Source organism: Daldinia vernicosa (assembly GCF_022497035.1).
Source record: "Daldinia vernicosa strain CBS 139.73 unplaced genomic scaffold F5Y00scaffold_19, whole genome shotgun sequence".
NCBI classification, from domain to species: Eukaryota; Fungi; Ascomycota; class Sordariomycetes; order Xylariales; family Hypoxylaceae; genus Daldinia; species Daldinia vernicosa.
In genome coordinates, this window is record NW_025953935.1 from 369,914 (window position 1) to 397,131 (window position 27,218).

The 27,218-nt window shown below is 48.2% G+C and overlaps 4 protein-coding genes and 1 non-coding gene across 5 annotated transcripts; 2 read left to right on the top strand and 3 right to left on the bottom strand.

Annotated features, from left to right (window-relative positions):
- Positions 1–11,157: 11,157 nt before the first annotated feature.
- F5Y00DRAFT_235327 (uncharacterized protein) lies at positions 11,158–14,740 on the bottom strand. Its single transcript, XM_048007540.1, has 3 exons — positions 14,101–14,740; positions 12,273–13,963; positions 11,158–12,191 (listed from the first exon to the last, which is right to left on the bottom strand). Exons 1-3 carry the CDS (start codon positions 14,301–14,303, stop codon positions 11,899–11,901), a joined length of 2,187 nt encoding a protein of 728 aa, XP_047865558.1. The 5' UTR covers positions 14,304–14,740; the 3' UTR covers positions 11,158–11,898.
- A 906-nt stretch (positions 14,741–15,646) lies between these two features.
- Positions 15,647–16,049, top strand: F5Y00DRAFT_235333 (uncharacterized protein). Its single transcript, XM_048007541.1, has one exon. The coding sequence runs from the start codon at positions 15,815–15,817 to the stop codon at positions 15,980–15,982; it is 168 nt and encodes a 55-aa protein (XP_047865559.1). The 5' UTR covers positions 15,647–15,814; the 3' UTR covers positions 15,983–16,049.
- A 1,671-nt stretch (positions 16,050–17,720) lies between these two features.
- F5Y00DRAFT_t69 lies at positions 17,721–17,809 on the top strand. The gene has a single exon. It is a non-coding gene; the product is annotated as a tRNA-Tyr (tRNA).
- Positions 17,810–18,837: 1,028 nt separating this feature from the next.
- F5Y00DRAFT_269048 (uncharacterized protein) lies at positions 18,838–24,622 on the bottom strand (the record flags this gene model as incomplete). The annotated part of the gene is made up of 2 exons (XM_048012368.1): positions 18,838–21,000; positions 21,051–24,622. 2 exons carry the CDS (start codon positions 24,620–24,622, stop codon positions 19,383–19,385), a joined length of 5,190 nt encoding a protein of 1,729 aa, XP_047865560.1. The 3' UTR covers positions 18,838–19,382.
- A 970-nt stretch (positions 24,623–25,592) lies between these two features.
- Positions 25,593–27,106, bottom strand: F5Y00DRAFT_235340 (uncharacterized protein). Its single transcript, XM_048007542.1, has 2 exons — positions 26,998–27,106; positions 25,593–26,946 (listed from the first exon to the last, which is right to left on the bottom strand). Exon 2 carries the CDS (start codon positions 26,737–26,739, stop codon positions 25,693–25,695), a length of 1,047 nt encoding a protein of 348 aa, XP_047865561.1. The 5' UTR covers positions 26,740–26,946; positions 26,998–27,106; the 3' UTR covers positions 25,593–25,692.
- Positions 27,107–27,218: the final 112 nt, after the last annotated feature.

The window sequence follows — 27,218 nt, forward strand, 5'->3', positions numbered from 1 at the left end:
AACCAGGACAAGTGATTAGGGATGGAGGGTCCCTAGTTATTTGTATACAAGGATCGTCGAGTGCTCCACGAAGATGAGGTTACTTAAACTAAGAAATAGAAAATCTGCCTTTTGAGGTCCCGGCCAAGCGCGAGGCAAAACAAGGAGACGAAGGGGTATTATAGACAAACTCGGAGCCTTGCCCTCTACGGGTGGTCAAAATTGAGGTGGGAACCGAAGAACATATGTACGTCGTCGAAGGTGTTCCTGAAAACTTGGGTACACGCTCGAGTCCCAGGTTGTAGGAATAGCTCCACCATGCACAATAAGTAATGTACGAAGTACAGGGACAGGAATATACTACATGGTACTCTGGAAATATCCACATCTTTCCTCGAGGTACATCCTCGAAAGGCCGACATGGGTTAAAGTGACCGGGGCAAGTTATGTACATACTGAGGCTTGGATCTAACCATTACTGGGAGTGGCCCCAGTACTGACGCGTGTGGAGACGAGGTGGGAAGACGCATGAATAGCCGCCGCAACAAGTGTATGTGTAGAGCCATCACTTACTTTCTTCCCTAGTGGGTAGATTGGAAGACACCCTAGCCGTGCTAACAGATTCAAGAATCTCATCACCCAGGTCACTGAAGCAAGTCTATTAAGCGCTTCAAGTACGTTCAAGTATGGGGTTACATTGACCATACCATAGCTGTGAAATGTGAAAATAGAGACATCAAGCTTGTATTGTACATAAGGGCTTGCTTATGTAGGACCATAGCTAGGATAGTAGCGGGGTGATAGATGTGGCAGCTTTAGACGGAACTTTGGTATATCAAAGGGAATACGGGGCTGTAAGGCAGGCGTGGGAATCCCCTATGTAGGGCAAACGTTTTCATGAATACTCCCCGTCAATCTTGACTTGGAATTGAATATTAAGCGAGGGTGAGGAGAGGTATGTACCACAGACTGAGAACTTGAGGGGACCGTGTCGAGCACTGTCTGGATGTATAGCCAAGAGTTCAATATCCGTCAAGATACCAGATGTGTACTTGAAGCAAATCAGGTACGAAGTACATGAAAACTTATCAAGTTAGGTACCTAAGGTTACATCTAGTCTGAGCGGGTGTGGACCAGGGTTAATAGACCCAAGGACATGGCGTTGAAAACATGTGGAAGAGAACATCCCTAAATTGGGAGTCGATTGTAGCCGATCGTAAGAGGAAGGCTGACCAGAGCTTTTTGGAGATGACGAAGCTTGGTCTATCCCTTCAGTTAACAACAAGCCGACGTAAAAAGCGACTGTACACGCAGCAAAGTAGACACAAGGAGCCTCTAGCTTGTAGAATGCGCAAAGTCTTATAATTACTCTTGTTTCCCTACTGATAAGGCGTGGAGGCGAACGTGTAGAGCCATGTGCTTGGTCAATGAACACACTAGCCACATGAGCCTTTGCAGAAGAGATAGTTAGAGATATAAGTGGAAAAGATCTAAGTAAAAGTACCTAGACTACTGATGAGCGCCCGCCGCCACTCTTGTAAGAGTGGGATTGCATCTCTACGCCGATCAGTCAGTCTAAGATCCGAATATAGACCATGTTCTCTAGTGTATATCAAGAAGAAAATGAAATCATAACTATCCCATATGTTAAGATGCCTGATCCACAACTTGTAGATTGGTCGGTTTTGCGGGTTGGCTTTGTCATTTCCCTTCACCCGTGCTGCCGTGCTATGGTTTGTGGGGAAGTCGAGAAACGTAGATGAACGAATTAAAAGAAAATACAAGATATGGGGTTTTCGATTTAAGACGTTCTTACTACGCCTCACTCGGAATCCCCAGGCAAGAAAAGAAAGCGATGTAAAGCATCAGATAGGTCAATGTCTGAATTACAGCAAGGAGCCGCAATTCACCCGTGATGGTGATGAATCACGCCGGCGACCCCGTTTGATGGCTCTAACCATTTCCCGCAGAAAGGACAAAAGGGACTGCCCTGGTTTAGGAGGCAGCCTCTTGCGACGCGCAACGCCGAGGATTCATCCAGTTTGCAATTCGTTAGAAAGCGAGATGCTTCAATCGTCCGTTACATCGTCGCTAGGCGTATACACTAGTAAATCTGCCCGGCCACGGCGCGGCCCATTCCTCGACCGCGGTGGATAACGCCGGTCGGCGTTTGGCCGCGGCTCATCGCCTCGGAGTTCCAATCCGCGAGGGCTCGACCTACTATGTAAAATCAAGGGTCTCGGGATAGATTATCCGTGAAGGAAATAGGAATTACCTACCTACCTCGGCCGAAACCCGTCAATGGGCGAATCTCAAGCCGAGACGGTGAGCAAGCAAGTTGAAATTTGGAATTTGGAATTCCTATGTACGGAATACGTATTAGTGATCCCTTAGAGAATTTGGGGGTCCCTTTTTTTGGTTCTTGGTTCTTGGTTCTGGTTCTTGGAGAGAAGACAAGGGTATAAAGAGTGAGACGATTCGATGTTCGAATCGGTGAGTTAGTAATAGAATAGAACTTTGAGAAGGGCAGAAGGGGTGATTGAACTGGGGCACCTGGGCACGTTGAATATGGGCTGAGTTGATGCAAAAAAATGGGGGCGCAGTGTTCCCCCCGTTGCCCCACACCGCCTAGCTGAAAACAGAGTATCGTACCTGCTGTAACCTTGTACCTACTATACACTATAGGCATGTAAGTGTGCGTGTAGGTATGTATTTGATAGTTATAGTGGGCCCCTTCTTGAATACCCAAGGTAGTTCAAGGTAGGTAGTACACTACAAAAGTATATGTAATAAGAATACCTAATAAGTCAGCCAATCGCGGCATCTTGTAAAAAGAGAGGTACCGTACCTCTCCAATGCATAAAAGTCGAATGTTACAAATGTATGTAGCCTGACCTAATGCCTGTAAATGCCCGTTAAAAATGCTCTCTCGATATCTTACTACGTACGTCGTCGTAGATATCGCCGAACGGATTGCTCAAGATGCGGCCCAGGGCTATACATACATACATACCTACATGTACATACTTCGCATACACTATATCTACCTAACCTACGTGTACTACTTTAGAGCCGTTTACCGTCCCACAGGCCCACAGGCAGGGGAAACCGTCCCTAATATGCCGTTATACAGATCCGCTAGATAAACTATTCAATTCTGATCCAACAATATAAGGTTATTAGCGTTATTCGTGGGTACGCTAACAAGCCGTTGCACGTGTAGGAACAGATTATATGTAATTTTGTAATTTGTATACATATATTCAAGACGACGGCGCCATGTGCGGTGACATCGCCGATAAGGAGGGGTCCTTCATATTCGAGTACTTTTATTTTTCATTTTTTAAATCGGGTCTCGGCTGATAATAAAAACCTCAATGAGATTTTCAAGACTAAGCCCCCAAATGGTAGGTTGAGACCCTCTCTCTCTCTTTCTCTCTCTCGCTAGTACATTCCTGGGTACCTAACGTAGTAACGTGCTTAGTCGGGAGTGATAATCGTCCCGCATAGCATTCGGCTACATTGGCTACCGGCGGAAACACCACGGTAGGCAAAGAAAAATGGGTGGGGGGACAGAACCTCCTCCCCTCCGGTCGTCCCCAAAAGCCGATAGCTTATACAATATTATGCAACCCGGTGGTAGGACGAAGACGATGTGTTGTCGGTACCGACCGTACGGGACGCGCACAATGGATAATAAAACTGCAATCCCTATGGGTAGTTTGCGCTGTATGCGCTCCATTGCTGACTCGGCGCCGATGTACGAGTGTCGAGCAAGAGCCCAAAAGAGAAAGCGGGTGGCTTGATGGTGCGGTGGGTGTAAAGAGATTGTGACATGCCGACGGGACATGGATCAAATGACGGCAAGCCGGAGGGGACGGATGAAGGGTCCCATAGGGTCATTAAATGGGGAATACCTTAGGTACATGCATACCACGTACATACCACGTACATACCTGCTTTTGTTTTGCTTGGGGCTATAGCGATGTACCCTACTTGCAGCCCGCAAGGCTGGCCAAGTACCTTAGGTACCTACATGTTTAGGGAACTTTATTAGCGACAGTGCGAATAAATAGTGATGTGGATACCAAGTTAGGTAGGCTGGGCGGGGTGAAAAAGGTGGATCACGTTGCAAGCACAAGCGCTTAGCGCCTAAAACAAGGTGGCACTGCACATTGACCAAGCTCACCGCGAGTTCTTAGTGGCTAATCTCACACTAACCTCGCACCAAATATTAGTCGTTCCAGCCTGTCGGTAACCAATCAGATCCGGCCACACACCTCTCTCATACGAAAGTCGAGGCAAGCCTCGGTACCATCGCAGCATTATGTCAATGCTCTGCCCTCCTCTGCCATATCCGAAGGCTACGTGACGCTGACTTGAGATATATAAGGATTATATACACATGTAAGTAAGATCATGTATCATAAATTGATTGGGATTGATGCCAAGCGCTGTTTCCTATCAAATAATTAGCTGAGCTTCGAATGTCAGTCGGCCCGTCATCCCATCGTTTACAGGCAGCGATAAGGGTGTGTGGATAATAGAACGTCAGAACTTTAATTGGAGGTTTAGGTGGCTCGGCATATATTGTAGCGATCACAGAGCCTCTATCTATGTCCCTGGTTTTCTAAACGATAGGGCTGAGCAAAATGTATACTACGTGCGAGTTCGTATGTATGATAACTAACAATAACTAACAACCTGCGGTCCGGTCCGAATATAGAAAAGATCTGTTGGTTTCTAATCCCCGTGTTTGTCCCCCCATTGGATCAGCCCTATCGGGGGAGATCAGTGTTTAGGTAGGCGACGAGTTTATACGAAAGTGATCGCCGACTGAGTCCATTTTACACAACTTACTTACTCACCTTGCGACTAACCACGAGCCGGACGACTTCATCCGCGCGTTTAGCAAAAGCAATTATACCATATTCATCATCTGAGCCTCAAAATGTGTTAGTAGTCACACGGTAAGCGACCTTGGCACGACTTGTTCGAACCAACAAGTCTAAATAACCGCGGCTCTATCCAATAAGTGGTACCCTAGACGCCCAGAACCTAGGCATCTCTCGACGAGGATATACAGTATGCGAAGAACCTAGGCTTTGATGTAATAAGTATCGAGCTTAACTAGGGTCAGATCCCGACTTCAATCCCCTCAAAGGAACTTTAGGGCCAGGGGCGGGTGCCTATCCCCTGCCCCTATGTATATCCAGGCAGAGAGCGCTCCGGCCACGCAAGCAGCCCATTATAATCCAGACGGCGTTAAGAGTCACAACTATGATTGGCGGGTTGAATAATGATCAATCCTCGCGAATACGTTCAAGAGAGGCTTCGTTCACCTACAGGTGGAGAGATATTCCCTCAAGTCTCTTCGGATATACGAACTTACTTACTAATTGATAAGTTGAAGTATAGCATAGACCCCCCTAATCTATCCTATAGAATCGAAGGGGTTAAGGAATACACTTAAGCGCGAGGCTTACGCAACTACATATCCAAGTTAATGCTTTCTTACTTCATCCTAAGTCCGATATGATCATTAAGCTTCGGTGCAATATGATTAGTACTGCTCGTCAATACGAACTGGGGATATGTCCGGAGTACAGTAGGCTTTGATCAGACCTCCTAGCTTAGCCCTAGCCCCGTATCCCGCGGCAATCCCAAGAAACCCGTAGCCTTTAGCTAGTTAGTGGGTATCGCCCGCGTTTGAATTGTTTACTAATCATTTACTCTACCCCTTTCAAACCTCTATCGCCGAGGAGGATCAACATTTTGCCATACTCATACTACTTTAGGTATCTAGGTAGGCATAGAAGCGGCGTATGAGCTTCCCCTTGCCGGAATAGCATTAACTTGAGGCGTATGAGAGAATGGTTCCATAGTGAAGCGACCCCCTTACAGTCGGCCCTCCATCCGGGAACACGCCAATTACACCAATTCAAGCTCAGGGGCCACCAGCGCTACGAATTTCAAATAGGCATCCTTGTTATCAATTTTAAACTGGGAATCAATCCCCCGGGAGAGCTTTAATCAAACAGACGCGGAGCAGCTTGACGGGTCACATCTTCAATGGAAGGTCCCGCTTCAACTACATAGGACGCTTTTGGCAAGTCCAAACTATGGGATAACCCAAAACTCACGAATTCATAGGAGACGCACACGTAATTACTGAGGCTGAATCTTGATGTTATAAATCCTATTCGTACAATGTTCTAGAGACTGAAGGAAGCCTACCTATCTAGCCCAAACTTAGACCAAAGGAAGAGTATCATAAGCTACTGCCGCTACTCACCCCATGGATGAGACCCCCGTCTAATCTAAGCCATCGCCTTGACAAGGGTCTTCTCTAGTGTAAGAGGTATGTACATAAGAAAAAGGGAGGGGGGAATTATGAACTCTAAGTGGCAAACGATGGCAGAATAGCGTCAAAAAAGTGCCGATTTTGCAAGTACTAACGTACCAGAAGGCTCGCTTTCTTATCCACATAACTCAGCATAACACTCGAGAATATATTTACAACTCATATCCGAATAAAATCTAAAGCCTATTCCATATTAATATAATTTTTTATATTTTCTCTGCATAATATATCTGGGGGGAACCTTTTAGAAAAGTATTCCCTTTGTTAGGCACTTATTTTGACGCCATTCTGCGATGGGGTATTTTCCGTGACGGTATTCCGTTTTTCCCGCGGGATTTAATGGGGTACGCCCCAGTCTCGCAGCCACAGGCAAGGTTAAAGCTTCAGTAGCTTTTCTACGACCCTCTCCGTGCACGTATGAGCGCAATAGAAAGAAATTACTCATCCGGTGTCTATTTTGCAAGTAAAGTATGGTTTTCAAGACATATAACTAGGGAGTTATTGGGGGGTAGTTCATCATGAACTCAGACGAATCATATTCTTGGCATAGCAAAGTAGGTCCTTAGAGGCCTGGGTAGTGATGCCAAGGTGACATACTAGAAAGTTGGCGTTAAAAACTACCTAACCTATACCGCCAGAAGCTGTGATATAGGCCAGCAACTATACATACATTCACGCAACGTCAGCACGGCTTATGACTTCCCAAATACCGCTAGTCAGAATCTCTCGATATTCACGATGTGCGTCATTCGGATTGGTCACCAACCGTTCGGTACTGCTGACAATCGGCACCATATCGATCCATTGGCCAGCCCTATGACCTGTTGCAAGGCGGGCATGGGTTATAGTATCAGACCCAGATCAAGTGAGGAGGATCTGGCTGTTGGTGCTGCTCGTTAGGGCTTAGAGCTTGGTGCTGCCCAATTTGATTATGGATGGATTTTATAATTATAGGCCCCCAAATTCCTGTTCATGCACACCACTAAGGCCCAAGACGAAGCGAAAGGGTGTATCGGGAAGCGTCTACGGAAGGGAACAAGTCAAGGAAAGCCAGAAACAAGAACCCCATCTCCAGTCGCTCGGGCCCATAGCGAGACGGAAACTTGCGCGTACTTCTCGAGGTCTCGACTGCGACTACGACTACGAGGTAGATGGGCGGATGCTAGGCGGATAGGCTATGTAGAATACGTATTCTGGCGGGAAAGGTAAAATGATGCCACATTAGCCACCAACGCGTCTTCCCTCTTTGAGTTGAAGTTTGATTAGGATTTTTGCATCTCTATCTGCAAGTGTCCGGCGGAGAACCGAAAATTACCGATGATTCGCTGGTGGAGAATGGCCAATCATATAATATGAATGGGATACCCATGCCATCCGCTGAGGACTGAATAAGTACTCCGAGGAAGATGCAAATTCAGCCTTGGCCTTGACCTGTCTACCGACCTCATACATAGCACCGCCGCACCGTCGCAGCGGCCCCCTATGCTAAGAGAACAGCGCTTACGTATTCAGTTGTCACCAGTTCAGACCGCAGTTTTTATTAGTACATATGTGCATTCCGTAACCGATCAGCGACGGCCGGTTCCATAGCTAGGGCAGGTAGTGCGTGCATCATGCGATTTAAATGCCGGTCCAAGGTGTTAGCTAAGGGGGTATATACAATACATAATATAGGATATTGGCTGATCTATATTCCAGTAATAATCGAATCCTAAACACGAGAAGCTTCCGTAGTACAATAGAAGTCTCACATAAACATAGGTAAACATGTACATGATCTCGGTAGCCGTCTAATACGTCACCGAAGTAGTAATCTCGGGGGCCGTATTATTCTTCTCATCTTATATCTGCCACTGTATATCTGCTTAGTTATAGCCTTTACCTACCAATACCAATAACTACCGTGCCCAACGCGAATATATACCTATGTATAATCCGACATGCTCAAGAGTCGAACGGTATCCCCGAAACTGATTCGATACCACTGATTAGTGCATAAATGACAGAACTAGGGGTCGAACCCGACGATGCAGAGAGCCAAACATGGAAGCCTTCGCAAACTCCTGCCTTCGATTCTCAGTTTATGTAAGCGATGCCAAGTATTCCGTAGATTCCCGGTAGATTTGCCCGATCTTCAATGTATCGTGCCACTGGCCGCCGCGGACTTGTTCTGTGCGCGTAGAGCTCACCGCGACTTTTCTTATATCTTAAAAGTGCCCGCCTCCTCGGAACGTCCACCACGTGTACTCGCTCGTTTAGATCGGGTACTCATGTCGACATAACTATGATACATGTGTAGTAGGTACAGAGGTATAAGACTAGGTGGTATCCCTTTTATGTTATATCTACGCCCCCGTATCGTAGTTGTTCGTTAAGAATCTAATACCTAGCCTAGTCCTGTTTACCAAACGTGGGCATTCCTTGGTAAAAAATTCCAATGACCAAAATCTCCGACCCCATCATTAGGCTATGCGAATAATTAAGGACTCTCTAATCAAAGGAGCCGCGCTGAGTGTCTACACGCGACTTGACTTGACTACAACTTCGCAGGAGTTAGATAGTTGAACGCAAGGGAGAACCATAACCGCGAATAAACGCATTTTAAAACATATGGTCACTTGCTAGGAAAGGCAATTAATCTGATCTGACTCAGCCAATCGCTTTCCCCAGTCAACCCTTACGATGGGCGCTTCTTGAAACAGATGAGATCGAGAACCGCTGTCGTGCGACTAACTCGTACAGAACATGTACACCACTCCTAGCCTTAGCCTCATCCTTAACCGCGACGAACATGTACATCATACACCTTCCTACCTTACCACAGCTAACCTAGTTACCTCCTATGCTATAGTACGTAGTATGGCATAAGCTTTCGTTCCTTCGAGCGGAACGGCGATTTGTATCGAAAGGAACGATGAGAAGCATGCTATTTCGCTTACGCGGGAACAGGCATCTTGTAACCGTTGCATTCGCAAGGATTGCCACGAGGTTGCCAAGGCTGCCCCGACAATTTCTCACAGGCACGGATCACGCCTCTAATACACCCCATGCCATGTCCCGCCGCGACATACGCCCTCTAATCTCCGTCGCGTCTTAGTTAAGCCCGTCTACATAGGTAGGGTAGGTATGTATGTACATGCCTACCTATCGAACTACAAGTGTATACTTCTTCGAAAGCCAAGAGAGAGGTAGGTTAGGTACCTACCTATGTAAACACCGCTCTTGCGAATGACGACGTGCCAAGAGCCAAATCCAAGCTCCTCCAAGGGAGAGCCTCCTCCCTTTCTAGCGTATATAGGTATGTAGTAAACACGCCGCCAAGACCTACAGGATAAAATAAAAAGTTCCTTTCAACTACAGCACCGCGCCGCTGTTCTACCGTATGTAACAACAGCCTTACGAGAAACCAGACCAGGAAGCTCAGTTGGTGTAAACGCAGGTACAAGCAGATCCCCTAAGATTAGAATAAAACGTACTAACCCCCAAGCAAACGCCAAACTTACCTACGCTATGTATGTAGATCTTCAGGTCCCCTCCACTTCTAACATGTACTTTGGCTCGCGGGAGGTAAGCGGTATGTAAACCATTCCAGCGGGAATTGCTGTTAGCCGCCATGGAAGTCAGTATTTCACTCAGGGGGGGAGGGGATCTAGGCCACGTTTTTGGGGGCTTAAACGTAAATCGAGGAGAGACGCCGCTGGAATGATCTCGACGACACCACCCAAGCCGTAGTTCTCCTCTCCAGCTTCTCCATAGTTAATCCTTCCACAAACTACCACGTCCCATCGGGGATAGTGTTAGATGGCGAAACGTCGCATTGCATACCTAACCTACCTACCTACCTACCTAGGTATCTATATAGTATGTAAGGCGTGAAAGTCAAATTAGACCAGCAATCCTATCTATCTTAGCTTAGCTCTCGCTACTGCATGTATGTACATAGTTATGCTCGTCAGAAGTCCTACATAGGAAACCTGGAGACGGGAAGCGCGATGACTGGGTGCGGTCCTGTTGTTGTTGGTACCTAAGGTAGCCAGCCGGCTTACAAGCATCGTGTGTACCATCCGCGCTTAATACCTACATGCCAACTGGCGACGAGATCATCATCCCATCCTAGACCCGGTACTTGCGCGCATAGCTTAGGTTAGGTATGTATGAGAAAGCCCCCCGTCGATCCCCTCGTGGGGGCCATGAAAAGATTCGAAAAGTTCCATGTTGTGGCGGACTGACTACCTACCTACAGTAGTCACTCTAGAGGAATGCGTCCGGCGCCACGGCTGTGTAGGATCTGGCTACTACGTGACTTCCATACCTCGTACGTACGTCCTTACGTCAGGTACGTAAGTAAGATCGATGCCCATGAGAGGCAGTGGCGTGTGTGTGTGGGCAAATAGTCCAGGCCACCCACACGCATCTCTGAAACATGTATGCGCGTAGCGTATGTGTCCGTCTATCTAAGGATCGATGACACGCCTCTTACAAATGTCCGCTTCGGGCAAAGGCCATGTGCTCGTCGTTACCTATGTCGCCTCGCCAACCCGGCGCCGAAACGCCGCGCCGCAACGAAGACGCGGTAAGTTCCGCTAACCCCGGGAAGGGGGGGGGGGACGAGGGACGACGATATCTTGGAGTTGCTAGTCAGTTGCCGAGCCGAATGATTGCGTGCTACTATTTCTGGAGTGCGTAGCTGATCTTCCTGCTTCGGCGATAAGCCAGCTTGATCAGTAATCACCCGGGCATTAGACATTAGACATCCTTAACTCTACTTCGTAGCCCTCGGCTCCTCGTCGATGAATGCTCGGAACGCAGGTATCCCTTAATACCGAATGTTTAGTACTAGCCCGTAATTTGGGTTAGATGATATCACCCTTTGTGAACGACATCGGGACTGTTTTGTTGGATCCTCTAGTATATCTTAACAAGCTACCTAATCTAAGGGGCATCCCAGAATCCTCTTTCACGCACAACTCCAACTTGCTCACGATACATGAGCTCGAATCCCTCCAAGGGTCTAAGTTATGGCATACAAAGCTTCACAAATTCACCCATATCAAGGAAATGCCATCTGGATGAAGTTGTGACAATTTCAATTTCGTAATTTTCGCTCCAAATAATGCTGACTACCTACCTACGTGATCAATGCAGACCAATAACCATGATATATAGGACTATACCACACAAAGCAATCCACGCTGAAACCCCGACACTCCTGGTATACAATTCCCCCCTTTCGCAGTATTGTGCACAATGAAGAGGGGTTATTATACCGCCCCTCTATAGTCGTCTCTCCTTAATCGTAATCAATTTCCGCTAGAGGTAGCACTCTAGCATTGAACGTAATTAAAACCCACACCAGGTGGCCGATGAAAAGAACAAATTTCTCTCGCGCCTACCCCTCATGCGAGTCGCATCCCGGAAGCATTATTCAACCACGCCCTTATTCTCCGTGCTCTTCGATTCGACATAAAGTGGCCTGTAGCATCTGGTCGGTGCTGTTGAATCCCGGGAACATATCTAGTGTTATTAGCATCCAAGGGCTCTCCTCTTAAGTCACCCTACATTCCTTCTAGAGGTTGAGCGAAGGTGTAGTTGAAATCTAGCAAGCCATCTAGCATCCAGTGCTGGGGGTCGAAGAAGTCATAATTCGCGTCACTTCCATACCCTAACCCAATCATACTATTAGCACCAGCGCTTAGGCCGTGACTTGCCGTTGGTGTTATGCCACCATTATTCGTCGCCATCGTCGTCAGGTTCGCCAGATTATTATGCGGCAATAATGTGCTATCCATGTGTGTGGAAGACGCGGAAGACTCATTACCTGAGTCTGGATTAGTTGGATGCTTAAGAGCTGCTCGATATTAGTAAATCCCCCAAGCCACGCGAGCGAGGTATACTAATCGAGAGGAAAGAAATTAGGAAATGACCTTACCATCAAGTGTCCCACGACCCTGAGCTTGATACTCTTCCCTCCAGCGCCAAATAGAGTCAAATACGAGACTCATGCTATGCCTACAACGGACCTTCAATTGGAGGCTATCGTCGATAAGAACAGAACTGTCGTCGTCGTGAAATGAGGTGTTGTTCTTATTGTCAATTCGCGCGCCATTCCACATCTGAACCATGAGCTCCGCTAGCCGCCACTGCAGATCGTTGTCTAGCACGCTCGTTCTACGAATAGCATTGATGGTTTTATGAAATAGAGTCCTCCCCCTTTCGAAGTCTATCGTTTTAGCAAAGAACGATCTCATCAACTTTAATAGAGCGAACCCGGCAGCAACAAGCATCTGTTGGATGTAATTAGTGGCATATAGTAATATATGCTGGTTTGTATCCAGGAACAGGAGATCTAGGAAGCTTGTAATGGCTCGCCATAGGCCCATGAGGTCGTCCATATAACCGGGAGTACTGCTGGAATCAAAGAATCCAGCGAGGCGAAGATGGACATTGGCAGCGGTTAAGTGTACCTCCACAATCGGCGATAAACGTTGCGAAAGGATTGATGTCTGTAGTTCTTGGAAGTCCCGGCGGTATACCCGCATCAGCATGGCTCTGTGTTCGTCGCCGGCCACGCCCCTAGGGTCGCTCGCATTGCTATACATTTCCTTTGAGACCTTGTCACAAAACCTCTCTATTCTTAACCTAGCCTCAAGCTCAGGGGAAAGCGTGAAGGGGCCATCCTCACCGGGGCGGATTGCTAATGTCCAGTCGTAGAGAGAAGTAGCCGGCTGGCCGTAGCCGGTCCCAATAGATTGAGCGACAATGTTGCATACGGCCCAGGTCGTTACTCGGTCATGAAGCTGGTCCTTGTTAAGCTCTACTGATACGCGGGAGAAATCTTGGGTATGGTTAGGTCGGTGTAGGCCAATACCTGTGGCAGCTTTCATCATCACGCCACATAGAATGTGAGTTGGGTCTGCCGTCGTTGTGCTTGTCGGTAGAGGCCAAGTACATAATAGGCAAAGTGCCTTAACGACGAAATAGCTATTTGGTACGTCGCCCACGGTACCCCAGAGCAGTCTATTCAGAGGGCCGCTTGACAATTCGTGCAAGATGCTAGGCTTAGCATGGTAACGCCGCGAGGCAATGGCGATGATGGTCCAGAACAGTAAGGCATGTTGCTGATAATATAAATCAGGAGACTGATGCTCGTTTAAGAAGGGGAGGAACGGGTGGTAATAACTGAAAAATTCCTGGAACAAGCCGTGGACATCCTGCTCGGTCAGCCGCACTGTCTCAAGCTCATAGGCATAATGGGTTGCGGCTAAGCTATACGACCCTCCTCGCTTGAGAGTCAGAAGGGACGTAACAGCCTCATCGGATCCCATGAGCGAAGGATTTCGGGTATGCGAATACGCACTATTTGCGACGGGGGATTGCAATTGAGATTGCAGGTCTTCGTCATCGTCAATTACAAAGCCCTGGGCTTTGGCCTGTGCTATCTTGCGACGTAACCGGTCGATCTCCTTTTCCATCTCGGCATGTTTCGACCTCTTGCCGATCCGTTTGAAATTAGACTCGATCTTGCACTCGAGTTTTAGACGATTACACCTCGAACAACTTTGAAATGGCTCTTGGACGACATCGCACCTAAGTTTCTGCTGCCTACATTCATTACACGCACTATCCAGATACCGTTAGCTATGTGTCATCGTGTATATGTATGTGTATATGTATATGCATATATGTATAAGCATTGATACATGTTGAGGTTAAGATATTATATAATGATATTATACGCGAATGGATCGTGGACATACCGCTTCACACCGGGTTGCCTCTTCTTTTCGGGTTCGGCGAGGGACTGATCTTCGTCGCCGATAACGCTACCGGGACTGCTTTCTATTCCTAGACCGCCTTCGCTGCGTTTTCGCTTCATGGAACCATGGCGATGAACGCTCACAGGGCTGGTAGGGCTCGTCGACGGCGCCGAAACGGCGCCGACAACTGTGTGGCCATCCATGCACTCTCAATTGACTAATTATATCAATCCAATTGAACGTGACGAATATGACAAGCTGTTGAATTTGAGGTAATTTCTTTGCTCCGTATGGCTCCGTGCCGCTGCACCGGCCGCGGCTGAGTTTTGCTCAGCTTTGCTTTACGTCGAGGTTCCGAGACCGATCACGGAATTGAGCAATTGAATTGGGGGGGTCTGGGCTAATAGCGATAAGAGGATATGAGTAGAAATTTGGGTGGGAAAGGCGACTTGCGGCTCTCTGACTTGACAACGGGGGAAAAAAAAAAGTTGTTCGTTTTTTTTTTGCCGCTAACGCGGGGTGGCGGGCAATGCGCTGGAAAGTGGATACTAGATACTGGATATACTGGATACTGGATAGTACTAATATACTAATAAAGAAAGAACAAGTAAGGGTAAAGGTGAAGCAGGTAAGGGCAAAGCAGTTAGGTAAAGAAAAATCAAGAATATAATTTGGCTTTTGTCAAAGTTGTTTTAAGAATCATCCACTACCCATAAGCTCGAAATCTCATTAGACGCTGATGGTTTCAATTGACCAAAGAGATTGGACTAATTGGTCTCAATATCAAAAGGTCATAAGTATCGGAATGCACGTAGGGTCAGGTACCTACATTACCTAAAGCGAGGAGGTACCTTAACAGCAAATCATGGCAAGTCATAGCAAATCATGGGTCTTGTAAGGAAAGAATGAGTTGTTCATTGTGCAAAGCTCCATCCATCTCAAGCCGTCAACTGCATACAACTTGCATAGGACTTCCCTTGGCCGCCTTCCATCGACGAGTAAAAATGAGGGGTAACAAGGTCACACTTTACCCATCTTGGCCTACGGAATACTAGTCTAGGAAGGTAATCCCGGTCTAAGTGATCAGGTGCTCTTACCCCAATTTGTTTTCTTCAAATGAGAATCCCTGGGCCCTGGCAGTCGAGGAAACACCATTTCAGTATTATATTCGCTTCGCAAGATCTTTACAGCTTTCCAATTGACTCCAAGTAAAGAATTTTCTCTCTTTTTTTCTTCAGTAGTATGTTCTAAATGCTAAGAATATTTCAATTGATCAACTGGTTCGCATTGTCGCACAATCGAGATAGTTACGAAACAGCTTCGGCTCGACCGAAAAGAGTCGCGGTAGGCCAAAATGTCCCATTTAGTTCTTACCTAAAATAGGCAAGCCACCAGCGCTACCAGAAAGACGCTATTATGTACATACGTATTGTACATACGTAGGCGACTAAGAGAATGCTCGGTCCGTGCACATTTACCGAAGTATAAGCGGCCTCTCTTCGGTTCCACCTATTATCATCCTATCATTCTCATCCTACCATCGCATTCAACGCTATACGCTATACAAATCACATCTTACGTGTATCCTACATATTAAAAATCATACAATTCTAAGCCTACCACTTAGGACTACCACCGCATTAAACTTGGGATCACGTACAAAGTAAAGACGTGTATATGTTTTGTGTGTCGGAGTAGAAAAGGTCAGGTCAAAATGTCGACTGAGCAGCGCGGACATGTTCACCGAGAACTGGTCAAGGGTAAACTTCGACCACCGGTGAAGCCGCCCTCCACCAAATCGTATACAGTTGCCCCGGCGTCGATCAACGAAGTTATGGTGAGAAAGCCATCTGAGAGACAAGTGAACCGTACGTGTCTATGATCAATTAAGCTCAATCCGAGCCTCGTTTTTGACAATCTTTTCAGACGGTCCTGTTGAGATCTCGTCTGCGGCTACAGCTCAACCGTTTTTAGATCCCAGGGTCCTTGAACGTCGTAGACGCAACGTCGACGTGACTTAGAAAAAAACCTGTGGGGCGTATTGTCCTCAAACCCTAGTGGTATAGGCAATCCTGATTTATTCGGGCTTTGCTAAGTGCATGAGGGTGCAGTCATACCCTTTCTGTTCCCAGGAACGGAATGGACGGGTATGTTGAGACGAGGGCTGATCTCTCATATGCCGAGACCCTCCACTGCTTCCGGCTAGACTGGGTTTTGCATGCGTGATACATATCGCAGCATGCCGAGCCTAAGTCACATATCATTATCTTTGGTTTTGATGATGCATACTCGGAGTAGACCTACCGGGCTACTTAAATCGCCACATTGCTGCCATACTAGTGCTATGCAGCCTTCAGCCATGCTTTTGTAGCTGCTGCTACCTAGCTGTCTCCCGCCTGACGTGGGTCTCCAATCTCAAGAGCTACATGGGGGCCACTTCACGAGTCAAGTCATCTTTAAATGACCCTTAATCGGATAAGTATGGATTAACAACCTTTTGCCCTTCTCTCCGTTCTCTGGGACCTACACGTATTTACTACATGCATGCGAGGTGAATCAGACGAAACGGGTTGCTGGCGCCTAATATTTGAGTTAGGGAAGTCCTCCAAACTGGTTCGTCGTTATATTAGGGTTTCCACACACTGGCGTCTTTTCTCGTGAAACACACCAGTTATTCAACAGAAAATGTGAGTGGGAATTGAAGATCAAGCATGTGCTTCCGCCTCTCGTTCCCGGATTTCGCCCCCGGCCCTATGAGCTTCTCTCCGGTCCGCAGTGTAACGAAGATCCCGACTTTCTCAATGTAGCACTCACACGTACTGAGAGCTTTATGGACGGACCGACAGTACCAAATAATGGTTATCGATCGGGCCCCCGCAGCGAATGTGGTCCCAGATGTTATCAGAATAAGCGACCTTATGGATCCGGATGCAGGTATGCGAAGGTAGCTTTGATAGGACTTGATGCTACAAGCAGTTATAATAAGGCTGACTAGCACACACGGGACATGCGCGTCGCCAAAATAGGATGTTTCCTACTATACTAGAAGCTCTATATTAAGTTTTGAAGTCAAACGTATCGAATGCTCGACCAGTTCATGTTACATCCCGTATATTGGAGCTTCGACCGCTTTTTCGAGAATTCTATTCAAGTGGGATCGAAGATGGTATTACCCATGGAACTTCCCTCTCCAATGAGATCAATATGCAAAGGTTAACGTGTTCAATCACCTAGTTACCACCTAGTTTATATCGAGATTGAAGAAGTGTATACCGGGTCGATGTGCTTTGACTCTTTAGACTACATACCTACATACGATAGATAACACGGTACCATTGACTATTATTCGGCATGCACCCTCGGGGTATATACGTATTCCTTCTCTACTCTTCACCGATATTGTTCACTATTGTACCTCGTCAAGTTGTCTTACGCATCTCGATGGCTCGATATTCTAATCCACTATCACATCACACCTTGGCATTAGCTTGAATACCCTACATAGTATCTCGACCCACGTCCTCGAGATAGGTAATACAATTCAACCTCAGAACTTTACCTGGAGCTAGAAATCAACACAACACATAAGCTACGCTAAAGGGAAAAGCTCCTAATAGCCACCCTTGGTAGTCTAGTTGGTTATGGCGTTCGGCTGTAATTGTGATGATTGTATACCGAAAAGTCACCGGTTCGATTCCGGTCCGAGGGATCTTCATTTTTGACGTCGTCTTCCATCGCGACCCCCCCTTTTTTTGGCGGACCCATCTCCCAGGATTATAGCGAAATCTATCAACAAAATGAATCTGAATCGTGGAAAAACATTAAAAAAAAAATAAACATACAACACTGGGGATTCGCTGGTCGTCACCGACCCAACTACTGGTCCAGCGGTATCTGGTTTATCGAGGGGAGAGCGGACGGGATCCCGAGTTTTCCAGATCCTATGGTCGTATGTGAAGGAGTAGGTTTCTAAGTGTAACTTATATACCTATCCTTAGCGGTAGGACTAGTAGAACTGCCGTCTCACATTAGGTAGACATTGAAAACGGTTGGTTGGGTCTGATCTCTTGTTATGAAATGACCCCTCAGAAACAGTGCGGCTCGAAATGTACGGTATACATTAGGTATAGTTAGTCGAGCAGAGAAAGACACTTACGGCCAAGCCGGCTGCGTTCGAGGAAGAACTTCCCACCGAATCAAGTGGCTTAGATGTTTAAAGGGAGATTGCTGTTTTGGCATAGTAGCTATATAGGCAGATAGATAGAAAATATCAGACGGAATTAGATCAAGCTTAAGTATCATAACAGGTAGGAGGACATATTAGGCAGGCCATTTTCAGCGCAGTTGGTTAATTGTCAACGAGGTGAATTGGGCTTTTAACAGCTTCGTATTATATTGGGTGCTTTGCTCGGGGACTATATACGGTGGAAGGGTCAAAATGTTAAATAAGGAGCTGAAGTCATTGAATTCCGCCATTCTCGCTATAGTCAGTCTTCTACTTACTTAGTTGTTGTAGACTTGTCGTTATACCCAGGGAGGAGAGAGAGAAGTTGAAGCAAGGCTGGATCATTCATACTTCCAAGATACAAGCTCTTAAATCTATCTAAATTGGTTGATCAGGGGTTCAAATGGTGATATATATACTCTGACAAAGGGAAAAAAAACAAATATTGAAGAAAAGGGAACAAAAACAACAGCACACATACCGAAACAAGGCGCAAATCCTAGACCTACAGCCCCTTCGATAATTCACGACGAGACGGCAAATTTGTATTTCAGCTAACGCACCCAAATGCAGTACCTAACATACCTACATACATACGTCAAGCAACCTAGCCAGCCATCATCATCATTATCATCATCATTATCATAATCAGCTTCAATTTGCAAGCCCCCCAGCCTAAATAACGCGCATGCAATCCGTACCGCTGCCATCTCTCCAAACGTCATAACTCATAAATAAACCCATTCCTCTACCTAACCTAGCTTTCTTCGTTCCCCTTTGCCATACCTAAACGATCCCACGTGCTTGCATGCGTACCTAGGTAGGTAGGTATCCCGACGACAGGATGAATATAAAATAGATAAAACGCAAAACTTTCCTTTCTGCGTGGAAGTATTTCTTGCCAACCAAATGTGTGTGTGAATAGAAACTTTTCCTCATCCCTCCGACCTGGTATTATGATGCGAAAAAAAGAAGCCCCCTCCCCCCAAAAAAACCGTGAGAATAGCCCCCGGAACATGTATTCCCACAACCAAATTACAGCATCCTCCCGCATACCCTAAGACGACCCCCTCCTCGCCCTATACTGACTTCCCCGTCCGCTAAACAAGCGCTTCAACACGCCCTTCTGCGGCCTCTCCTCCTCCCCCCTTTCCTCCCCCTCCTCCTCCTCCTCCTCATACCCCCCCTGATCTCGATCCCCTTCACCCCAACTCTCCGCACCCCCACCCCCATCCGCGTCCTCGCCCTCGTACTCGTACCACAGCCTCGGAACCAGCAACCGATACGGCACCGTGATGCCCGCCGGGTCCCGCGCGTTGACCTCCACGTTGAGACACACGTCCAGCCCGCCTTGCAGATCGACTTCGAACTTGGCCGCGCCCCCTGCCGCCTGTAGTTGCTTTGCCGTAAGCCCCGTCGGCGTGCGGTGGAATGGCCGCGATGGCCGCGGCGGCGGCGCGTCCCACTCCGAGCTGGGGTTGTCGTCGTATGTGCTGTAGTTATTGCTAAACCCGTGCTCGCCCCTGGTCGGCTGCGTGAACGCGCGGCGCGGCGACGTAGCTGTGAAATACGCTTCGTCGCCGACTTCGTACTCGTCGTTGCGCTCCACGCCCCCGCCGCGCATCCGGCCCATATTCGTGGTCGCGGCCCCTCCCGCGTAGTAATCCATCGCAGTAGGGACATATGCAGCTGGCCCAACCGGTGCGGCAGTCATAGTCATAGTCGTAGCGCGTGCGCGCCGGGCCCGCGACGCTTCGTACATGGCCTCCTCCTCCTCCTCGTCGCTGTCGGGGCCCCAGCCACCATTGATGCCGCCGTCATCAGGCCTGTCGAAGCTGTTCCTCCGGCGGCCGAAGATGCTGCCGCTATTATTGCCGCGCGGGCGGGAGCTGTCGACGCGGCCGAGAGAGAGGGTGCGTAGGAGGCCGCCTGGGCGCGATCCGCCACTGGTAGAAGCGCGGCGCGAGAGCGAGCGCAGGAAGCCGCTGCCGCTGCCGGAGACGGGCGGGCGCGAACGGTCTGCGGGTCCGCGGGGTCCGTCCTTGCGGAGGACGGAGCCTTTTCTTTTCGACGAGAATCTGCGGAAGAGGCCGCCCCGGCTGCCTGGTGGAGTGCCTTCAGGGCTCATTTCGTAGTCCTCTGGCGGTGGTGTGGGTGGTGGTGTCTGCCCGGGTACGTACTCGCGTATAGAGCACCAGTTTCGGTGAGGGAGGAGACGCTTGTTATTACGGGGTTTCCCGTCCACTCCGTTGGTAAAGATAGGAATCATGTCCTCGTCAGTCTCCTTGTCAAAATGATGAACTTTGTTCCGCTTGTTGAGTATGTCGGCCATGATGTCGGGAGGCGGCGTGTTGGCGATGGCGGATGATACGATGTTAGGCATGTAGCGGAAGTCGTTATGCTTAGCAAGCTCCTGCTTAGGGTTTGAGTAGAACTGGCCGATGGCAGCTAAATGCACATCGCCACTTAGAATCGTCACGCGAACAGACTTGTCCGCGGCGAGATCCTGGAGGTCTTCGATAACGACTCTTCGCTCATCCTTGTGGTTCTTCGCTGTCCAGTGGTCATCAAGATCATCGAGAACTTCGACGCCTCCGTCGAAGCGGTTGAGGAAACCACCTAGCATGCCCGCTTTTCCAAGGGCTTTGATGGGATCCATCAATCGTGAAGTCAAGCTAGGGACGTTAGCACTCTCGTATTAGATCTGGGCAGGATTAAAACTTACATGTTCTCTAGCCACACCAACCGAGGATAGGCAATTGGAACCCCCAAGAGAACGAGAAGATGCTGCGTCTTGCCCCTGACTATCTCATCATAACAGCGGTCCATAAGCTTCTTCCACGTATTTTCACGCAAGACGTCGTCTCTTGTACGCTCGGTTCGACAATCAACCGCGAGCAGCGCAATTTTGGATCCCAGAAACATGAACGTACTGCGGCTCAACTCGCGAATATAAGGTCCTGGCTTGACGCCTAGAATCCAACTCGGTTCTGCGTCTTCGGTTTCATCGGGTACGCTCTGGTGCTGGAAGAGCATATAGTATTTAAATGCGACATTACCCAAGCCGCTGAACACTGGGGACTTCATGAAGTGATGGGGATAGGAACCAAAGCCATCTATAATGTCGTGGTCATCGTACATGTTGACCATGGGGATCTGACAGTTTGCTAGGCCGAACAAGCCTTGCGAGAACCACATCATGTACCTATTTAGGTAGAACGTCTCCATCTCATCCTGCAACTCTGGTATTAATGGCGCATTATTTTTGTGCAGAGGATTCTTGATATCCAGCCAGTTATGGAAATGAGGGCTCTCTCGCATGATAGCATCATTGTAAAGTTGATCTCCGCCTCCAAGCATGACGTGGAACGGTCGGGTTTGATGGTTGTTAAGGACGTCACGCCACAGAGGATCTGGTCCGCTGAAGTCGTCTGGATTCACACTCAGACTGAACCCATTGCAACTGTAGAACATAATATTCATCGACTCGCCCCGAGGGGGTACCCAGAAGCCCATGGCAGGGCCACGGTTGATGCGGTAGGCTATTCTCTGCTGATAGTCTCGGAGTTCGACTTCAATGTTGAATCTCCAGAACGTGTAGCCTCGTTCCGCGTGCAGCCGGAACCCACGAACATCCTTGTACTTCCCCAGCTTCTCTCCGTCAACCTGCGTCCGTCTTTTACGACTAGTAAAAGAACCCGGAGGGTCAGGCCCGTTGCTGAAGTCAGGGGCAGTTCTTGTGATTTCGAATAGACCATCATCAGGCTCTAATCTCGAAACATCCTTAGCTTCTTCTAGGTGTTCCACCGGCCGTACGTATAGCGTTTCTCCTCGTCTACCAAGCTTCGGTATGCCGGCGATCGGGTCCACATACTCTGGTGGAAGAGTCTGTTCCCCACGTAGCTCTACGGGAGGAGGCGGGAGGAGTTCAATAGGCTGGACAAAGAGCCGCAGGATCGGAGGAATGTCATATGACGACTCCGAGTCTTGCGTGACGATCATGACGCTGCCTCTCCATATCTCTAGGTCAGAAACCTCGTCGTTGCGGTTTGCTTGTGGTGATGGCTTTTCGTAACGAAGGCCACAGTAGCGTAGCAGCGGTCCACATTTGAGATATAATGCTGGTTTAAACCTCGTCGGACCCTTGGCATCATCATACGGGTCCTCGAGGGCTTCAGGTGGTGGTCGCGTTGTCGTACTACCTCTACGCTTACTGCTAGGGGGACTCTCCCACCATGGCGTACTCTTTTCGGCGATAGGGTTCGGTTCTTCATTTAGGTCTAACAAAGGACCTGCCAGCGTTCCAACTGGAGCCTTCTTCCATTCCTCCAAGTACTTCGGCCGCTGATATATCCCTCGACCAGGTTTGAGCTTACTCCGATATATGTAATCGTGGATACCGAGTTTATGATCGGTCATATCCGAATCATAGTCGTCCTCTTCGAACATTTGGGCCTCATGCTTCCGATCCGGAAACGTAACAGATTTCACAACATTCCTAACGGGTGCCGGCGGGTCTTCTATATTACGTACCGGGGTTTGATAAGGATGCTGTGACGGTAGTGTGCTTAAATTGTTCCTTGCGGACTCGGACTTGGATCGGCCGGGCACAACCGCAGCAGCAGGTGCTTTCTGTTGAACTAGAGGTTCTTTATACTCTTCTTGTTTTAGCTGCTTACCTCTCGCTGGCGGTCTTTCGTTATACTCTGGCGAAATAGGCACCCTCGTACCCATCTCATTTCTGGGCCTGGCGGTTCCTAGCGGGATGCCCGCGTCTCTAGGCACTTCAATTGGTCGCTCTTTTTGCGAGTTGTGTCTGTACGGAGCTGTTGATCTTTCCTCGGCCTCCTTACGCGCGCTATACCAGGGGTCACCCGGCGGGTTCTTCTTAAGCTTGTTGCTTCCACTACGAGTAAGAGAAAAGCCTCCGCTCACTGGAGTAATAGGTGACGTTGGTGAATTACTTTCTGCATCTCTTGGCACGTTGATGTCGTTCTTAGCAGCTCTCTCACGAAAACTTAGGTTACCTTGGGGTATATCAGCCTTCTCAGCTGCTGTGACATTGCGATTCCTAGCAACTGGAATCTGTGAGCGTGGAAACTGGTCGGGTAGCTGCCTGGCTTCTTCTGGGAGGCTACGAGTTACAGGCACGTGGGATGCGGTCGCTGATGGCTGCGTCGATACTAGATCAGTAACAACTGCACGTTGTTCTTCTGACCGGGCGTCGGATTGACGCCCATCTCTAGGCCGAGCCTGCTGGGCATTTTGTCGTTCTGGTAAAAGTTGAAGCCTCTCTTGAATCGAAGCACTTTCTCTCCGCGCTGCTCGTTCTCTTGCGCGATGCTCGGCAGCTTCTACGCGGGCTCGCTTCTCTTCCTTGGTGATGCTATCGAGGGTCAGCTCGAGCCTTTGCAACGGTGACCGGTCGTCTGCCCACGTTGGGCGCTTTACTGGCGCATTTAGTGTTCCTTGTCTCTTTGGTGCGGAGGGATCCACGGTCTCCTTCTCCTTCTCTGCTGTATCGCCATTTGCTGGTTTTCCTATAGATCTAGTTCCCTCTAGGCCCCGAAATGCTTGCTTGCTAGCACCCCCGCTCTCGTCAAATGTTTGCCGACCTCGATCTAGTACGGGTGCTCGATTTAGTCTGTCAACCTCTGGGGTATCATCTTTGTAAAAAGACTCGGACTCCATGGCTGATATTCGTGCTTGAGGGGAACCGTATCTGGGAGAACTAAATCGGTAAGCCGAAAGCGGCGGCCCAGGCGAACCGTCCGGATTGTAGGTATACGTCGGAGTAAAGGCCGGGCTACTGTTTCTGTAAGGGTCCCTGTAGCTGACAGGCGGAGCTCTAGGGACGTCGGGAGCGGCTGGAGGAGGGGGAGGTGATGCGGGAGTCTCGGTCTCGTCGTAAGAGATATCTTCTTGCGCCCGGTTGGTACGTCTTGCCCGCTTCCCCTGCGTCTCTACGGGATATTGGTTTTGCCCGTAAGGCAGAGAAGGCGGACGGGGAGCTAGCCCGTTACCGTTACCTGGAAAGTTGGAAGTAGCAGGTGATTGTAGAGGACTAAGTGTAGATTCCGTATAAGCGTCGGTGTGACTAGTTTGCACAGATGCCCGGTTCGACCGTGGTTGTGATAGCGACTGCGATCGGGGGTGGGAGTAGGAGGTCTGGGACTGGGACTGAGACGGAGCGGCGGACTGATCCAAAGACTGTCTACGATCATCAGTCTGGTCATAGTCGGCAGACATACGACGAGCTTTTGATGGGGGCAATTGGCCCCAATAAGGCGCCGACATTATGGGTAGCTATTAGGCCCAGCGGTGATTGGGCTGCAAAGACAGGCTGAACTTGAACTGGAACTGGGGGGGAAGAGGGCGTGTCGAGACTAACACAGTAGCTCTCATCTGCGGGTGCCCATGATAGACCAATGCCATGCAGACACATGCGGTTCGGGTGGTTGAAGCCAGTAATTAATGCAGGGGGAGATGGGGAAGAACAGATTCAAGTATTCAAGACATATGTAACATTATGGAGACGGAATCGCGGACCATAGGGATTATAGAAGAAGTATTGGTTAGGTAGTGTTTAACAGTTAGTGTATTGGTTGATCTATACTTGAAGGGCCCTGAGAAAAATTAATAGGTTGGCTGGTATAAAATATTCCAGCCTTCTCAGGCTGGCGCAAGGAAAAAGAAGCTTCACAGGGATCTTTTTTTTCCCTTTCGGATCTCCAACCGTAACAAGCCTCCCGATTTTCCTCGTTTGAATCCTGAATTACGACTGGTGCGGAACAGGGGAGAACCAAGCCATGTAACCCGGTAAGATACAGATCTGACCTCGTACCGGTATCTCATCAATAATAAGAAGCTACCATACCTCCTAAGGAGCTTTCCTAAGGAGGGGAAAATAAAAGTAGGCGTCGCATATTCCCCGATCATGGATCATGAATATGATGGATCTGATTTCCCGGGAAAAGAAGCGGTCAACTGGCCGGCGGAGTTTTTAGTATCGTATGCGGCTTGAAGGTTAGGTACATATATGAAAGTGGATTGACCTTTTTTGCCAAGGAATCGGAGTTGATGCTCGGGAGCTAAATCTGTTTGTCGCAAATCTGTTTGTCGCAAAATTACGGATATGTTGCGCACCAACCCGAAGTGACTGAGTGATAAGACGGAAAGCCGAAACAACGGTGGTTGGCCGTAAGCATGCTTTATTATCCGCTTGACTAGCCGTTATAAGTAAAATTGACGAATTCTACTGCATCTGTATAGTAGATAGTGGTGTTAATTCATAGCTATTTATGAATCCCTTATAATCTCGATGTTTACTACATAGTAGTATCGTATCACTAATATAACCCTCGAAATTACGCAGCTTTCTCGAGTAGACCCTTGAGATACCGTAACTTATCCTCCTTTGAATCCAAGGCATTGAAAACAACAGCCCGTCGCCCTTGTTCTAATACATCCAGGGCTATAACAAATTGATTAGAAGGGATATCGCTAGCCAGGTTTTTGTCAAAGTATTTGACAGCTTTTTCAACATCGTCAGCGCCTTGCGACCGCCCCATCTGATAGCTCCCTTGAATGAATGCCTTTTCAAATCCCTCTAAATCCAGTGGTTTTGGCTTTTTATTATTAGCCTGGCGATTAGTAAGAGCCTTGCGCAATAGGTAACTTTCAACAGCCCTTTTTCTAAGCAACGGCGAGGCCTCTTCGTCGGAATCGTCGGAAATAGACGAGATTAGGTCCGGATCGTACGTACGTTTTCTCTTTTGAGATGACCTGGGAGTGAGTGATGGAGTAGGAGAAGAATCAAATGACGTAGTTGATGCCTGAGAGCTGAATGGATGAGAGTCGTCACCTAAACTGGCGCCTATTGACCGGCTTTCAGGGCCGATAGTATCGATATGATCATCGCTATCTTTACCCTTAGCATGTCGAACTAAAAGCGTATACTCTTCGCCTGCCTCGACGATAAAACTGTCAGTAGATTTATCAGACGGGAACGCTTGTGCGTATATCTCCTTATTACCAAGAGGCTTTACACGTAGCCACTTTCCCGTGGGATGTTCTCGTAAAAACGAGGCCCATTGTTGATCAGATACGACGCGGCACCCGTTATCGTCTTCGCCGTCGCCGCTCGTATAGTCGTTAATCAAGGCCTGGTATTGGAGATAACGCTTTCGTTCAAGTTTTCGTTTACATTTCATCAATTCGCATGACCAAGGCCTTGTAGGATCAGCCTTTTGCATAACCTCGACTAAACGAGGCCAGGCTGGAGCCCACGTCTGAGGCCTATCCATAGCGAATAGACCCTCATTAGTAAGGGCTGCCAACTTCTCCATATACACGGCGGTTAGGTTTGCAGTCCACCTAGCACGTATATGCATTCTGTTTGATTCTGAGGCCATTTTGCGAGGTCGTTTTGCACTTGAATAGCCAGGGGATTCATGTATTTATTTCAACCCCAGAATCAGGCGGAGGAGAATTAGGAGACTCGTTTAAGACCTGATCGTCTTGTTTATGATCAATATAACTAGCCAGTATTTCGAGGCACAAAACTGTTGTCTATGCCGTTGTCTCCACAGACAGCAGTTAAGTTAAATTAGGGGCTGAGCCTTTTAACTCGTCAGTAATAAACCACGGTCTATTAGAATTCATGATAATACCTATTCGAGGCATCAGACGCGATTCAAGTCAAAATCACAAGAAGAAAAAAAGCCAAGTCTAATTGTCTACGATTCAAAAGCGGCAAAGCGATCAACCAAATAAGGTTTGAGTAGATGGAAGTGGAGAAGATTGGTACATCATAGCCCCATATACTATATGTGGGACCGACGTGTATCTATTTTCTCTGTACGAAGTACGTAAGCATGCATAGTAGCTTAAA